The 17,595-nt window shown below is 30.6% G+C and overlaps 1 protein-coding gene across 1 annotated transcript; it reads right to left on the bottom strand.

Annotated features, from left to right (window-relative positions):
• Positions 1 to 9,485: 9,485 nt before the first annotated feature.
• Positions 9,486 to 15,836, bottom strand: LOC107029015 (phosphatidylinositol glycan anchor biosynthesis class U protein). The gene is made up of 14 exons (XM_015230296.2): positions 15,555 to 15,836; positions 15,400 to 15,447; positions 14,998 to 15,058; positions 14,858 to 14,890; positions 13,606 to 13,730; positions 13,390 to 13,524; positions 13,047 to 13,123; positions 12,647 to 12,891; positions 12,444 to 12,500; positions 12,200 to 12,368; positions 10,945 to 11,002; positions 10,788 to 10,873; positions 10,617 to 10,673; positions 9,486 to 9,909 (listed from the first exon to the last, which is right to left on the bottom strand). The coding sequence occupies exons 1-14, from the start codon at positions 15,715 to 15,717 to the stop codon at positions 9,832 to 9,834; spliced, it is 1,392 nt and encodes a 463-aa protein (XP_015085782.1). The 5' UTR covers positions 15,718 to 15,836; the 3' UTR covers positions 9,486 to 9,831.
• Positions 15,837 to 17,595: the final 1,759 nt, after the last annotated feature.

The raw sequence follows: 17,595 nt of genomic DNA, 5'->3' as shown, positions 1-17,595 counted from the left end.
ATCATTTGAACCTTTTGTAAGGTGACCGTTCATTTTCATCTGCTTGCCTCCAAGAACAAGAAGATTACCAAATTCATCTGCTTTTTGGTTGTTCGTTTAATCTTTCCTCTGATTGGAATTTGTTTCTTCGGTAACTGAACTTGGGGGTTTAGGGTTTTTATTTTTGGGAGTTGTTAAGCATGTGGGTTTACGTTGAAGTTGCAATGGCGGAGTAAGTAATCTTTAAGAGAAGGAAGATGATTATGGAAAAAAAAAAGAACTGAAACTTGATGGAGTAAGAACAAAACGGGAGAAGTTAAGAGAACTTGTCCTGATTTTTGAAATTTCAAAATTTTTGAATTTTGAAATTCAAAATTTCAAAATTGTTCAAAATTGGGTCTTTTATTTAAAATTAATTAAAATTAATAATTTCAAAATCAAAAAATTGATTTAAAAGGTTGAGTGTTTAAATGGAGAAAATTCAAAATCCAAAAACTGATTTAAAAGGTTGAGTGTTTTAATGGAGAAAAAATAGGCATTAAAATGGGTAATTGTGTATTATAGGAGAGAAAATGTAATGTATCTATAAACTTACACTAAAATTAAAAAAAGGGAATTATGTAATATTTAAAAAAAGAAGGGAAAATTAGAGAATATAAAACTTATAGTTGTGTATTTAAGTTATTTTTCCCCACGCACCAGATGCTAAGCCTGGGCGTGAGGTGGGGTGTTAAAGAATGACAAAAGTCCCACATCGGTGATTAATGAGATGGGTGGACTCCTATAAGGCTTGGACAATCCTCCTCCCTTTGAGCTAGCTTTTGGGGTGTGAGTTAGGCCTAAGACCTAATTTCACAGAATCTAATTTTTCAGATTACTACATCATGCATATTATAAGGCGTTACCTATTATTGTAGTTGCACTTAACAGAACGATGTGAAAAAAAAAGTGTTTACGCTACTAATATACAAAACTTAAAATATACTTATCTAATTATTCAACTACATTACTACTGAAATCATGCATGATGCATCTACTCTCAGGTGTTAAAAAGCAGTCAAATTGGTTGCTGAATCTCTGTACCTACGTTGACCAAAAAAGGAAAAATTTACTTAGCTAGAGCCTAGCTAAGATCAGGTTCCAATCTAAGCAAAAGCAAATTGAACAAAATAAGAAATTTGAAGATTTTGCATCCACGATCTGAAGAGGTTACATAATCAGTACTATTAGATTGTCAAAATAGCGTCAATTGCTTACTTTTTGTCCTATCTTTGAAAAATAGTTATTATCCTGAAGTAATTTTTACTTCCACAAGTGACACTCCGTGATTATATTGGAGTTTCACTTATCGAAACTAAAATTTCATAATCATGTCTATTTTGCAATTACAATATGAAAGCTAAAAAAAGTGATTATTTGTAAATTTTATCCCATTTATTAGGAGGTTTTGATCAAATTAAGTCATTATATAAAGCAATTTATCAAAATAATACGTTTTTAAATTTTTTTACAAAACTAGTATAAACGTATTTTACAGTAACATTTTAGGGTATATTTCATTTTTTAAAAGCTGACGGCGTTAGGTTGATATACGTTTCTCATAGTAGCGTTTTACTACTAAAACGTTAAACGTTATTCAAAGTAACGTTTTATATCTAAAACGTTATTCACAATAGCGTTTTAGGAGTAAACGTTATTCACAGTAACGTATATCAACCTAACGCCATAAATTTTTTAAAAATGAAATATATCATAAAACGTTACTGTGAAATACGTTTATACTAGTTTTGTAAAAAATTTAAAAACGTATTATTTTGATAAATTACTTTATATAATGACTTAATTTGGTAAAAAAAATTCCATTTATTAGGTTATGTTGTCTTGAAAAGGAATTCCGTTTAAAAGAGACCATAATTCAACTATGTTGCATTTTTCCTGGAAATAATAGAACTATGAACATGTGCAATTGTGCATCAAGCTCTATGCATTTTGATCCACAATTATGGAAGCAAAAAAGTTGCCTGTGGATCCCATTGGTAATCTTGGAAATGGTATTCCATACAAATAAAAATTTGCTCACATAGTTCTCGTGGTTTGACTTTTGACTAGTTGGGTGCTAGTTTTGAAATCTTTAATTCGTTGAGTATAAATGCAAATAGGTATTAAGTGTAATTTGTATGTTTAATTAGATAAAATAATTACTTTGGAGATAGAATTTTAATTAGGGTTCACTTATTGTTCTTTTGAGATATTATAAAAATCATTGCGCGAATTTTGATGGCCAAAACTCTCCATCTCAATCGATCTCCTCTGAATCAAAATAAGATGTGATACTGAAAATATCGATCTTGACCCAAATAAATTATCTCACAAATTAAATAAAGTTGAAAAAAACTTTAAGATAAATTATTCAAAACTCCTAATCTGCCATCAATATGAGACTATAATAAGGTCCTGTTATCAACATAAGATATATGATCACTGTAGAATTTTATTAGAATTGGGTATTGTGGGTAATATGTGGTCATTGTGTTATGGTTATTTTCCTCCCAATCTTGTCTTACATTATACTAAGTCAAAAGTCAAAACCAATCTAATGCAAAATTTTGCAATCTTTAAATATATGTAGTGCTCATATATGAAGCATTTTCACACTATAATATATTAAATGTTATTTGTAATGACAGGAGTAGAAAATTAATATTGTTGTTTTATATATTATCCGATTCAATCGTGATGATTGGATACATAAAATAGAGTAATTTGGAAAACTTGGTCGATTGTCAGATCTTATATTAACATAATTATTCAACTCGTTAAGTGTCCTAGACTTCATATGATCAAACTTGATCAGTAAATTAGCAAATTATAGTGTAAAGAATATATACAGAATTAGACTTGATTAATCACCATATAACTCTAATTTGTACTTTGTTCAGTCAGATAATGAGTGAGTCTTATTTCTATCTAGACACTTTTTATAACGCTAATATATTTCTTCGTAAAGCTTAAACATCATCACTTTTTTCTTTCTATATACGCTTGGCCCTCGCTCCCCCATCTCTCTCTATTATCAGAGTCGGTTTTGTCTTTTTCAAGCGGGTAATGAATTATATGTTTATTATACTTATACAATGACGAATTATATACGTTCAGATATTAAAAACAATCTTAATCATTTTAATTATTCAGTGTTCAGATCTAGAGTCAACATCTTAATCCTTTAGGCATACATTCAACTTTAGTTGCTTAATCTTAATGAAAATAAATGAGGTGATTGATTTTGTTGATCGGCCAAATGTGTAATTTGCCTTTAAGAGTATCTTTGGTTGTATTAGCCAACAATTGATATCAAAATCAATAATTCGACAACAAATATGCAAATGGGGGATTGATGGTGTAGGACTCAGCTTAATGCCTTTGCACATGATCTACGAGTTTTGGAGATTATTGAGTATGTGTGAACAAAGTCTCGTGTAGAAAGTAGAGAAGAAAAAACTTACTGATAAAATAATAGAGTACTTTTAATGATGTGAAATATTATAGAAAACATATAAATTTGATTTAAAGAGAACAATATCATACCATATTCAAAACATTTAATAATTATTTCAGTCCCCACACTTAATTTACCAATAACTAAAAAAGCCAACGAATAAAGGAGAAAAAAATAGAGATCGATCGAGAGAAGAAAGCACAATGTTTAAGAGATTCTTGGTATTAATAATATAAATTCCCTTCTACCATTAAAATAAGATAAAAGATAAGGAAGAAATTTGAATCAGTACATAAAAATTAGAAAATAACACATAATTCAATAGGTACTAGGGCATAAATTGCCTTACAGCCACTAATATTAGGGTTTGACAATTTGTTCTGCTCTGCACGTTTTAATGATAAGAAATATAAAATAAGTTCCTTCTCTCCTCATACATGCATATAAATAAAATTTACTAAAACAATAAAAAAAACGTTTCGTTCGCAGACAAATTACGCGAAAATTTTAGTGTGAGAATTAGGTACTGTGATCTTATATTTGAAGGTAATAAACAGAGACTATCGAAATTCAAGTTATTTTGCTCGAGTGTTTTATCTTTGTATAAATTGTTACACAGTAAAAATCTAGTAGAAAGTTATATCGGTATTACGATATAAAAATTCATAAATATGAGTAGTTCTATATACCAGAAATGATGATGTCAACCAAAAGAGGGTATAAATTAGTACCAGTATTATTTTCTCGATAACCAAACGGTATTTTTATTTTTTAGTGCCACATTCACTTATGCACGAACATTTGCTAGTTGCATTAGTAATATAATTTATCACGTAATGAAACTGATCTTACTAATTAAGCTAATGCAAGTTTATGCTATTAATTAGAGTACTATAATCAACTATACCATGTACTGATGATGTATGAATGAAGTGGAATTATTATGATTTGTAATGAGATAACTGAGATTTGTTTATTCTTAATAAAGCTTTTAGTTTAAGAGCTTAAAAAAGTAAAAATCATGACAGGGTATTATCCTAAAAACAAATTTTGAAATATGACAATTATAATTTAATGAAACTTTAATACATATAAAAAATACATAAATCACAATTTATGAATTCAAATTTAATCAAATATCAAATACATCGCATAGGTAAATAATAAAAGAAGTATTGACTATTTAATATATATATACTCTCTTCGCTTAAAAAAAATGACTTTATATCCTTTTCAGTTTGTTTCAAAAGAAATGATTCATTTCTTTTTTTGGCGATATTTTAACTTTATCTTTCCATGTGGCATATTTAACACCACAAGATTAAAGAACATTTTGATACGTTTGACATAACTTTAATTTAAAAACACAAAATTAAATTTTTTTTTTCTTTAACTTCGTTTCAAGTTAAACTAAGTCATTCTTTTTTTAAATAGAGGGAGTATTATATATAGTCATTTGTGGAGCTTTTTAGTGCCACGTTCACTTATCTACAACCATTAGTAAGGGCAAGCATCTTGTGTATAATTAATGAATTCATTTAAATTTTATAATTTTGGTTCTTAACTTCATATACGAGTAAAAAAATCTTAAATAAATAAAAAATAATTAATATCAGACTCAGTAATAATGACAATAATAGGATTCGGAATGTAAATTTGTAATATTTTACTCTTGAATTCATCCCTGATTTAATTTGGTATAAGTATTATTACGCGCTATTTAGTTCTTTTTTGTTACTATGTTTGTTAAATTTTTTCTACTCATAATTGTGACAATTGAGGATTTATAATAGGATTAAAAAGAGAGAATCATATAGTTATGATATTTTTTTAAGAATATTTGTAAACTTGTGTTTATGACTTCATTTTCTCCCAATATGAACTTTAAAATAGCTTATTATTAATTTATGAAACCGAGGACATCTCACATGCGTTGCACTATCGTAAAGAAATACTTACTTTTACACTACATGAGTATATAATTTATCTTGTTTATTACTCTTTCCGTCTAACGATAATTATTTTGTATAATTTTTTTTTTATTTATTTGTCTTGATTTAATTTGATATATTTATTAGAAAATAATTAATTATAAAAATATTTTATCAATTATTCCCTATCGAATGATTTCTTGAAATGATCTTGATAATAAATATATAATGGTGAAGGTAAAATATGGAAAAAAATTACTCATTGTTTTTTTCTTAATATGTCAAACGTAACAAGTAAAAATGTAAACTTATTTAAGGAATAAATGACAAGTAAAAGGGAATTGAGAGCGTATTATTTAGGGATGTCCAATAATATTTGTCTACTTTATGAAATGAACAGATAATTTTACACTTAATTTCTAATTTATTATTATGTTATTTTTCTATTACATTTTAAGATATTGTAGGTATTATATTTCAAATAGTAATATAGTAAATTATTCTTCTATTTATAATTTTTTAAGAATATAGTGGATAAATATTATTGAAGTGAGTAAATAGTAATTAAACGAGGGAATCTTTTTGTTAGCTGCTGTTGCACCGTAAGTGATCATTTCGAGTAGAATAAAATGAAGTATATCGAATTTAGCTATGAATATATAAAAAATTAAGTAATGAAACTAAATGATGCATGATACAAATATTTAATAACAATATTAATAAGGCTCTACTGAATTCGAGGACATTATAAACATTATGCTAAGATGATTGTTGAATTAAATTCTTTAAAAAAAATTTCATAAATAGCAAGTCAGCAACACGTATAGTTTTTGGTGATCAAGGATTCAAGAACATGCATGAAGCAAAAATCAATGTTTCATCATACACACACGTATAGTTCTTGGTGAAGGATTCAAGAAGATGCATGAAGCAAAAATCAATTTGTCAATATATGTACATATAGATGCATGTATATATTTTGATTAGGTTTGTGTAGAATTTTACTAAAAATCATTATATTTCACTTAAAAATACAAAATCACTGTTTCCATAGATTTTTAATTAAATTAATGAGAGAGAAAAATGTTAGGCAATTATTTTCAGTATTTCAGTGTATTTGTTTGTTACCATGCGATTTTTCAATGAGCTAGTTCTATCTAAATAGAGTAAAAAGATTGTGTTAAACATAGTATAAATTTCAGTAAAATTATCTTTATTTGTAGCGATGACTATATATCCTCTCCGAAATTCATCGTCGATGTTGTAGACTTATAGTTGTTATTATATGTACATACACATGTATGTATACAACTCAGGCGAGGTGTTATCTAATGAAAATTACTTAATTAGTTTGTATGTGCTTATCGTACATATCCAATTAATTAGTTATTAATGATTAGTTTGTCTGTGCTTATGGTACATATCAAAAAAAAAGAAATTAACTCTTAAAATTCTAATTATATATGTAACATAAATTTGAGAAGGGAAACATTGAATATTTTAAGTAATAAATCAACAGCCGACTACTTATTATCCAAGACAGTGAAATTCAGAAATGTGTTAACAAAGTTTTGTTCAACACACGTGAAATCAATCATAGACAACTGTCCAATTGAGCCTTTATGGCATCTTTAGAGTCAAGAATGTAGAAATCATTTTTGAATCCATTGTCCTTTTTTCTATTTACGTATTAAAAATCACTTAAAGCATATTCCTTCCCTCTTAACTTTATTTATCGGATATTGATTTGTCACGAAGTTAAAGGAAAATAATATTTTTTTGAGTCATGTAATTTTAATTAAGAATAAATATATTAAAGAGTTTTTAAAAAATAAATTGAATATATCACGTTAAAGTTGAAATTAAAGAGTTTTTTTAAAACTCGAGGATAAGCGGTAACCCCTACAACCTCTATCACAACTTTGCTTTTTCAGTGAGTACTTTGTGCAAACTAGGTAAAAACATTCACTCATTGCGTAATAATTTGTAAACTGCGCTAAACAAATCTTATACGACAGATTCTACTCAAAAGGTATTGAGAAGGGAAGGAAGGGATTAACCAAGGATGTGGATGATCACCCTTCTAACCATATAAACTAAGACGTAGAAAATAAAATTATTATTTTTAAATAACAATATATTTAATAAAATCTCATAAATAACATTTAAAAAAAATAAAATATACACAATCTTTATCGTAAACTCTGAAATAGATAAAATTGTTTGTAAAAGACTTCCTATCATTAATTATCTTCCCCGGAAAAATAAGTAAGCATACTTTTCCATATTTGATTAAAAAATTGCTTAAGGTGATATCATGCATGACTTGATATAAACAAAACCTAGGGACCATAAACTTTGTTTCTTTCTTGTTAAGAATATAAGTCAAAAGACATTGATCAAGCTAAAAGGAAATACATTACTACTATACTCAATTACTTCATTTGCAATTTTTCATTTGTATATCACATGCTTTGACCCAATTTTAACTTGTATTATTTACTTGTATACATTTTTTTATTCTATGTTGATGACATCAAAAGGGACAAAGCTATTAACTAGCAGACATTTTTTGGTTCCCCGGTACCAACCCCCCACCCCACCCCCAACCTCTTTGCATAACTTTTGCCACCTTTCAACTTTGTTTATTACTCCAGTAAAATTTAACAAAAAAAAGGGAAGAAATAACATATAAAAGCAACAATAATAGTATTTACAAAACATAATACAATTTGGTAAAAATAAACATTTCTGTTATTATATGTAGTGTATATGATTTTGTATGATGTATATATGTCATAGTATGTCTGCTGATATATTGGACATATTTGACGTAGAACATATTGTTCTTCATCCTCTTTTTAAGTTTTAATCTAAAATTCTAATCGAAACATAGTCTATTCTTCACCAAACTGTCTCAAAATTTTGTTTGTCTAATTGACAACAAAGAAAACAAAAAAGAGAAAAAAACATAACTTTTGTTTAGGGTGATTAAAAAATGCGACTACAATTAACGTATTTACAAAACATAGCTACAAATTATAATATGTCAGACATAAGAGTTGCATCAGCGAAAGAAAAAAAGAAACACTACCTAATTAGACAAACATCTACTAAATCTTCTCGACAATCCTTGCGCCCTTCCCTCCTTGATCTCTCTATGCATGAATACACTGATGATTATATCTATGCATTTTTTCGATAATAATATATACATGTATCTATGCAAAGATACACCAAATATATGATACTAGATACCCTGAAGAAATTGATATTAGATACGCTAGATGAAATTGATTTTGAATAGAAAGATACATGAAATTGAATCTATATATACAAGTATACAAAATTTGTGAAACTCAAATATATTTTGAAATATAAATACATAGTGAGAGATGCAAGCAAAACAGGATAAAAGCAAGTGAGAGAGGAAAGAGATAAGCGAGATAACTTAAAAGGCAAACGAGAGAGTCAATATATTCCAAATACATGCAAATCATGTTTGAATATAAGTGTATCTAAAATAAATTGCACCTAATTTGACCCGCATGTATCTGAGGCAGTCAGATACATGTACCTAGCGAACAAAAAGTGGTACAAAAGATAATTTGTATACGATTTAAACTCGCAGAATTTGTGTTGTTTCCTCAAGAAAATATCATTCTCGGGTTTGCAGTCCTACAGATAAATGGGCTGACGGAAAGTAAGCCCAATTAGTATATTACTTGGATTAGGCAATAGTCGTCTGAACCAAAAAGACACAATTCAAATAGTTGTCTTCTAACTATTGCTACTCAGTTTTGTTCTAATATATCGACGTGAGAAAAATGTACCAAGAAGTTGAGATTGAGTGGTAAAATGGGTGATAAAGCAAACAAATATGACTCGAATGAAGAATCTTTCCCATTCTAAAATAGCAAGACGAGTGAATGAAGATGTCGTAAGTAAGTGAACACTTCTTCCATGGACAGACTAGGAATAGCATACCAAGGTGTATCTAACACTTATTGCTTAGAGTATCTCTTTTTCATGCATCGCTTTCTCATTTAGCTCCGCTTCTATGTCGAATAGGGTCAGGCTAGGCTAAAGCTCGTCATCAAGCCATGTATCAATTGATGAGAATAGAACCAACCATATTGTAAATTATAATCGATCAGAGAGAGATTACATTAGTATACAACTTGCGTGTAAAAGCCAGAATTCAATGATTTGGTATGAGTTATCACGTGTTATGACACATCCGTTAAATGGCCATTCCATAGGCCATAAGTAGAAACTCTCATCACGGAAGCAAACTCAGACCCAGTTAAGTTGCAATGGAGTTGATCTAAAGAAACTGCAACCAACGGCAATATGGATCTGTCTGGCAAAAAAATGCTCATGAATGATCGGATAGCACTCGTATATAATGTTTAGATCTCAAGCTTATGTAGTTCCAACCAACTTTCTGATCTTTCTGTCATGGTTCAACATAGCACTCACACTCTCAACAACCAATATAATCTGCACAGGTAAGAATATACAACATCAAAATAAACAAATATAGATGAGGAGCAGGACCCCAAAAGCTAGGGTGCGCAATTATGCGATTTGAATAATCTGCTGAAATCCATAGAACAAAATTGCGCAAGGGAGTCCAGCTAACCTCAGAAGAGACTAGTCAAATTGTCAACTTAAACAATAGGGATTCAAACCTCAGCAATGATATTACAACATGAATGTACTGCATCCTATATGTTCAATGTCTAGACAACTTATATCTAATGACATGAGTGGTGACTGCATTGGTAAGAGCAGGTTTATGGGGTTCAAACTTAATGGCCACCATCCACAGAAAGGAGTTTGACTGACAATGTCCTAGCATGACTAGCTTTTTGCTTAAGAAAAGATGAAGGCAAGAATGTGTTGCCTTACTGATAGAATAAGGTGATTATAGAAGTAGTAATTCATTTAGATTAGGAAACAAAACCATGATTACACAACCTTCTTATCTATGAAGAAGCCATGTCACTCTACTAGAATACTATTAGCTGTCTAGCTCCACGACAAAGAAAGAATAGAAAATAACCTAGCCGGTTTTGAATAATTATTACATGACATGTTTCACAGGTCAGATATCAATTGATTTGACGCAGAACTCTCTTAATGCATGACATGTTTCACAAGCCATACATACCAAGAATTATTCCAGTAAAGGTACAAAGGCAAACCTGGAAGCAAGCATAAGCCATTCCTGTTGCAAAGTAAAAGTTGGCATTGCCAGTACCCTGCAAAGGTAGTAATTATTTGCATAAGCACCTAATGCATATCTGGCATTACCTTAATGTTTAATTACACTAGGAGCAATAATGCATAAGCATACTAATGAAGCGGATATATACCCTCCATATCCACAAGTTGTGCATCACAGGACTAAGAAGGGAAACTCCAACAAATCCGCAGAAGAGAAAGAAGGAAAACTGCATTTCTGCAATGAGTATAATGGTCAGATATAATCCAGTTAGGACCGTAATCAAGTGAAAAGGGTAAGCTTAGTACCTGCTAACTCATTGAAAAACAAAGCTAACAAAGCCAAGTACAGAGCTGAGTCCCCAACCTGATCAATTTTGAACCAGGTTAAGCAGGAGCCAAGATATGATCATCATGTATTGCAAAAACACAAGCAAATACAAATACGAGCAATTAATTCGACTTGATGAAAGTTAAGACGCAAGCAGCTTATGTTTTGTCAAACAAGGTAAATCTCAGAACATAATTTCAGAATCAGCCTAAAATATAGGGATGTAAATGGGGCAGGGCAGGATAGGGCAGCCTTGATCTGCTAAGATTTCAACCCACCGCCCTGCCCTATTTAGCAATTTTCCATGATTTTGCCCCGCCCTACAGGCTCAGCTTAGACCTGTCCTGCCCCAACCCATTTAAGTTATTTTAATCCATATATAGTCCACATAGAATTTAAAAATATGAAGAAGTACCGGGGAAAAAAAAAACATAATAACTCGTAAAGGAATCTTACTGTGCCTTAATTCAAATTATCAAATCTTAGACCCAAAAGAATCCAAATTATTTGTTGCTCGCTAGATTAGTGTTCACAGTTACTAGTGTAAACTGTGAATAGAGACTGGTGTATAATGATTATAAGTTACATGAAGAACATAAAAACTGACTGCTAGTATATTTTCAAATTCCATACCATTCCTAGCTACAAATGCCAACGACCAATAATGAGAAAATCAGAACTCATCATCTTGACCCACACCTGCCCTGCTCTGTTATTTATTTCTTAAGAATAAATTTACCCTGCCCTACCCTACTTAATTGCTCGTGCCATGAGCCGTTAAGGACGTAATCTGCCCGCCCTGCCCTTGCCCCGCCCTTGCCCCACCCCATTGTTATCCATACTAACATAGAAAGACACATGTATGACAGCATCATGACTGAAACAAAAGTGTCAAGACAGACTTTGCAACTAGATGAAGTACTAGATGATAAATTCAGCATCCTACTGACAATGGAAAAATCAAGAAACTCCCAACTACACAGTCCTAACACATCCTCTTAGAAAGGGGACTGCAAATTGTAAAAAATCACAGACATGATTCCAGTTATCCTGCAGGGATCATAATTTCACATATTGACAATTATCTCATGATGTAAGAGGTTGAAGTGCTTAATCTTCAAACATCAAATTTAGAATTTTAAAATATTCCTGAGTGAAGTGAAATTTAGGAAATAGTGATCCGTATGGATAGGATTTAGGCATTAAAGATTCACTTAGGAAAAGAGTACTCACTGAAGGATAGGGCTTAAGCATTGAACAGATTGCCATGTAAACAAAAGCCAAGAAACACGGCCGGTGCTTTAGCCTTATGGCTAGTGGCAGTATCATGAAAAGGATGTTCACATGAAAAACAATCAGAAAGAAGTCTCTGAAAAATTCAAAGACCTCGGCAAAGAAGTACCTGCAGCCAAGATGCACAAAGAGGTTAATGAAAGAAGAGACAATTCACAGAGAAAGCAATTCTATAGTCACTTACCACAAGACACCAATGTTTGGAGACAAATCTTTGACAGTAAGAATAAACCCATAGGTCCTGCAAGTGAATAAAATGATTTTGAGCTAGTAAGTCTTGGCTACATGAATCCTTTCTATCAATATCCCTCCATTTATACCAAGATCAATTGAATATTAAACGTGAAGGTTGTCTAGGCAATGACGAGCACAAGAAATAACTAGTACCTGTTAAACATTTCTGAAATGCCACCATAGTTTCTCATAAAGATGCCACACAAAACCAATGAATATAAGGTCCAAATAAAAACCCAGACAAAGAAGAGTCCAACTGGTCTCCATGAGAAGTTTTTTTGTTCTGATAAGCCATTTACCACCCGGCCTTTACTTGAGTTGTCAGCTTCATCTTTCTTATACATCAGGAACAATTTCCTTGGGGTTGCATCTGGACCATTACCTAATAGCAAGATTACCTGGATCAAGAAGAACCTAATAGAAATTAGAAGAACTCATAAACATTAATATTCACAAACTAAAGAAGACAGACTTCCATAGGTATTTCCACTCTTTCCTTTTAAACTTATGCAATATTTTAGCTTTTTATGACATTATGACAAGAAAAACTTACAGGTATAATCAGAATTGTCGGATAGAGAGACAAATGAGATGCTACAACCCACCCAAAAGCTGCCAATGGGGCTACTCCTGTACACAAAAGAGTAAATTAATCAGTTCATATACAAGCACCATAAGAAATTCTCTTTTTGAAAAGGAAAACGAAAAGCTATATTCACTACAACAAGTGAAAATCATAGAGTATGTCCTATCAAGAGCACCAAGAAGGAAGGGACAAATATGCTTAGTTTCCCCTTCAATAAAAGCATGAACATAAATGGAGTGGCGAGGAAACTATATAAAAAGAAGAAAAGAAAAAAATCACTAACATATAAAAAGGATTATTGACTTCTTACGGATGCAGGCTCCATAAAGTGACAAGATAATAAAAAGATTTTCCACAGGGGTTGTATTGAAACCCACACATGTGACAATGGTTAAAGGGTTCCACAAGTACACAAGAGCTGCAATGTCCTCCGATGGTAGAATCTCTGAAACAAAAGAATGGTGGTTATTGCATCATTAACTAGTGAAGAAGCAAATAAATTTCGACATTAAAGCTGAATATTCACCAGAAATTTCGAAGAGCTTCCCCAAACCCAGCGATTTTAATCTCTCACAATATGCCATGCGAAGTTTAAGGCCAGTTGCCCGGATTAGCATGGCAGAGATGAAATCTGCAATCACAGAAACCAAACTATATCCAAAAATTGGTTGAATGTCCATGTGACTTCATAATTTTGAAAGAGCTACTCAGAAATAATGCTGCATGAGGAAGTAACAGATAAAACTCAACATGAAATCTTTTCTATCTGCAAATTTTATAGTCTCAGGCAAGATTAACAGGACAAAATATTATTTAGCACTGAAGTAATGCAAACATGGAAACATGTTACATGCAGGTAACTCGTTTCAAACAGTATGACCTCTGTCTCATGCTAAGTGTCTTGTTTATTTTGGTTTGTCCAAATAAGTCTAATTTTTCCATAGGAAAACTCCCTGTACAATCTAAGAAACTTAATTTTTTTGATAACCATACTCTATAATACCTTTTCATCATCATACTACAAAAGCACATACAGCCACCCCACCCCACACACCCAGTCTGGAACTTCTCTATTTAAAAGAAAATATGGAGGTAAAGAAAGAAATAATTAAGTGCTATCAAGTGATGATGATGGAGGCAGATAATGCAGCAAACCAACTTTTGTGCTTTAATCAGTTCTTCTGAGGAAATAACAAGAACCATAGCAAACAAGATTTTGTTATAATTTACAAACAGCTCCCCGAAGTTTCAAGGAAGTCAACCAACCATCCTTCTTGAGAGTGCAGGTATACAAAGCTACTCAGAAGTCAGAATCATTACTCTTACTTGGATCTTCTCGAAAGAGTTAAGTGTTTACACTGAATGCTTTTACTTAGTTAATTATATGTAAAACATGGTAATGCTCATCACCCTTCCATCTCCGTGCACTTCTTATACTCCTCACCACATTTAATTGATATAGTAACAGCTAGGGACAATGAATATAGAATTAAGAATAAAAGAAAATGCCATTAACTGAAGTTCCTTAGAAAAACGAACCCATTCACAAGATAATCACTGTATGATCTTTAATATGATGCATCCATAAAGATTCTATAGTAACCAATCATTTTTTTCGGTATATGAGTTAGTAAGAAGCTCTTTAAATGTTATTTCCAAAATCAATGATGTATAAAGTTATCACTGAACGAGTGCAAAGCTTAATTATATATCCACACCGATATATATGCCTAAAATGAGTATTTCTATTTTTGTGGAAAGCAAGAAAGAGATAATACCTGCATAGAAGATGATAAGGCTGTCCTTCAATTCTACCAATGACATCAAGAACAAACAAAATAAGTCACAATAAAAGGAAAAAATCAACAACACAGCGTGAACGTATGAACAAATGCTTAGCTGAAGCTAAATATTTTACTTCTTCATTGTAAGCGGACCGAGAACCGAGAGCAAAAGTGGAGAACCATGATACATAGAACCTTCCAAAACATTCAAAATCAAAGCATCAGACAAGTGAAACTCTGACCACAACAATCAAGAAAAAGAAGTACTCTCCCTCCCTCTGTTCACTTTTATTTGTCACGTTTGCTTCTCGAAGTCAAACCATATGAAATTTTACCAATAAGTTATGGAATTTCATCAAAGTATTGCAACTTGTATGCTTTGAATATCTAAATACAAATTTAATATAATGAAATAATCTAATTCAGCTTAGCTCCGAATATTAGTCAAATTGACTTATGCTAAATATGACACTTAAAAGTAAACGAAGGGAGTATTAAGCTTATCACTTGAAAATCTAGAAATATAGGAAACGTACCGGCATACGGAGACATCGATGACTGCGTTAACCAGTAACCTTCTGCCACTGTTAAGAGTAAAAAACAAAAAAAAAAAAAACAAGTTAATCAAAATACTTATACTTATACAGGGAGGTACTGTATGAATAATTATGAATTCCGGCAAGATGAATACGTCGGCGTAGACTGGTGACCGGAGTGGAAACTTCTGGACGAGTAGCTAAGTTAAGGTTTTTGGGAAAGTAAATGAGAACTAATCTGAAGATCACTGATGCTACTGCCCATCTCCAAAAGTGTGGCTTCGTTTTCATATTCTTCTTCTCCTCCTCCTCTTTCATTATTGCTACCGCACCAGAGCTTCCAGATCCAGCTCCAATGGCTGTGGTAGCAGAGTTGCAGCGATCGAATTTCGAACCGGAGAAATGCCCAACTTGTGACGACTCGTATGGTGATTTTAAATGGGCTTGGTCACTTAATTGGGCCTAGCGCCCGCAACATATTCATGGATTACCGATAGCATTATTATTTAAGTTATAGCCGTAGTTAGGAATATTATTGATTTAATTTCGAAAAATTTGAAGAAATAATTAAATTAAACTAATAAATTACATGTATAAGCATTTATAAATATAAAAATTTTTGGAAATAATTTAAATATATTATATATATAATTATCAAATTTTATTTATAATTTGTTTGTGAAAACAAATAAGCTTAGGATAAGAAGTTCAACAACAAAATAAAATAAAAAGCAATAATAATCAATTTTGATTTCTCGTTGGTGGATAAAAATTAAAGCCTCTTCAAGGTTTGTAGGGCCATAACGAGTGTCTGATGAGTGATGAATGGTTTGGTTATCCTTTGTTTGCTAATTAATTTATTTTCTATTTGTAGGTGTTTGGATTTTATTTTTGAACATAATTATTAATTGAATAATCAATTAAACCTGGTAGAAAATGATAACAATCAAATTAATAAATATAATTTGAATTATGTTTGATTTGGTTTTATATTTAAAAATTAATTTAATTAATTTAATTTAAATTTTAATAAATAATAAATTTAAATCAACTTGTAACACCCCTAAAATAAATAAGAGTATTCTAGATTTCTATTAAATAAATAATACCAATAAAAATTAAAAATCATCAAATTCGAGGATAAAAATTAAAAGGCGCTTTTAAATAGGGGTGGAACACACCACTTTTTGAAGTTTGATTTTCCAAAAGTTTGGAAGAATATTTTCAATCTCTTTATAAACAAATGCTTGTATGAGTTCTATAATTTTTCTTTATTGATTATTTTAAAGTTGTTGAAATATCAACATATTGATATATCATAAGAAAGAAATTGTAATTTTGTTAAAGCATATAAAATTTATGAAGATCAGAAAAAGTAAAAAACGTTAGTCAACTTTAAGGCATGAAATATGATGCATAAATTGATTCATTCATTAAAAATATCTTTTTGGGTATTCCTCCAAAAAATATTATTCGTACATGAAATGATGATAGTAATTTTTAAATATTATCTATTTATTTTTTAAAAATCAAACTAATTAAAATTATTTAACATTAAAATCATTGACTTACACAATTTAACCGACATATTCAGAGACTATTATGAAAATACAATTCTTTCAAAATTATCAGGTGAGGTATTTGCCAATAGAAATTAAATTGACCAAAAATGGTTATAAAATTGAAGCTTACCTAATCTTTATTCCCACGTTCAAATGGGAAAAAGAAAGGAAATAACAAAGTAAAACTATTTGTGTATCATACTATAAGAAGAGATTTTGATATAAATCCAATATAGATAAAAAAAATAATAGTAGGTGATTCTTTTATATGTCAATGTCATATTGTTAATTTGAAAAAAACTTACTTATATCGGATATTTACATCAAAAATTTTATTATTATGTAATTTAATGAAGTAAAATACATGTTAATTGACTAAGATTAAGTAAAATGAATTGTAAATTTAAACACGTGGTGCCGTGCATGTATTGTATTGGTGTAAACACCCGGTGCAGATAAGTTTTACCTAACTCCTTTATTTTGTACTCATTATTGGTAGAAAGTAACACATATATCTTGAAATTAATAAAGTGCATACAATAAATATATATTGTTGGAAGATCGAGAAAGATGATAGCAAAAATACAAAACGTGCGAGTAATTTCTATCAATATTATTTGACTATGTTCTCATT

This window comes from Solanum pennellii, chromosome 8 (assembly GCF_001406875.1).
Source record: "Solanum pennellii chromosome 8, SPENNV200".
Classification (NCBI taxonomy): domain Eukaryota; kingdom Viridiplantae; phylum Streptophyta; class Magnoliopsida; order Solanales; family Solanaceae; genus Solanum; species Solanum pennellii.
Note: the sequence above shows the minus strand (reverse complement) of the source record. Positions and strands in the feature narration are given on the sequence as shown.

Coding starts and splice junctions, on each gene's coding strand:
- LOC107029015 (XM_015230296.2), bottom strand. CDS start 15,717: ATGAAAGAGGAGGAGGAGAAGAAGAATATGAAAACGAAGCCACACTTT. Junction 14,891..14,997: donor GGTCCGCTTACAATGAAGAA/GTAAAATATTTA, acceptor TGTCATTGGTAG/AATTGAAGGACAGCCTTATC. Junction 11,003..12,199: donor TGCTTAAGCCCTATCCTTCA/GTGAGTACTCTT, acceptor AAAATTGATCAG/GTTGGGGACTCAGCTCTGTA.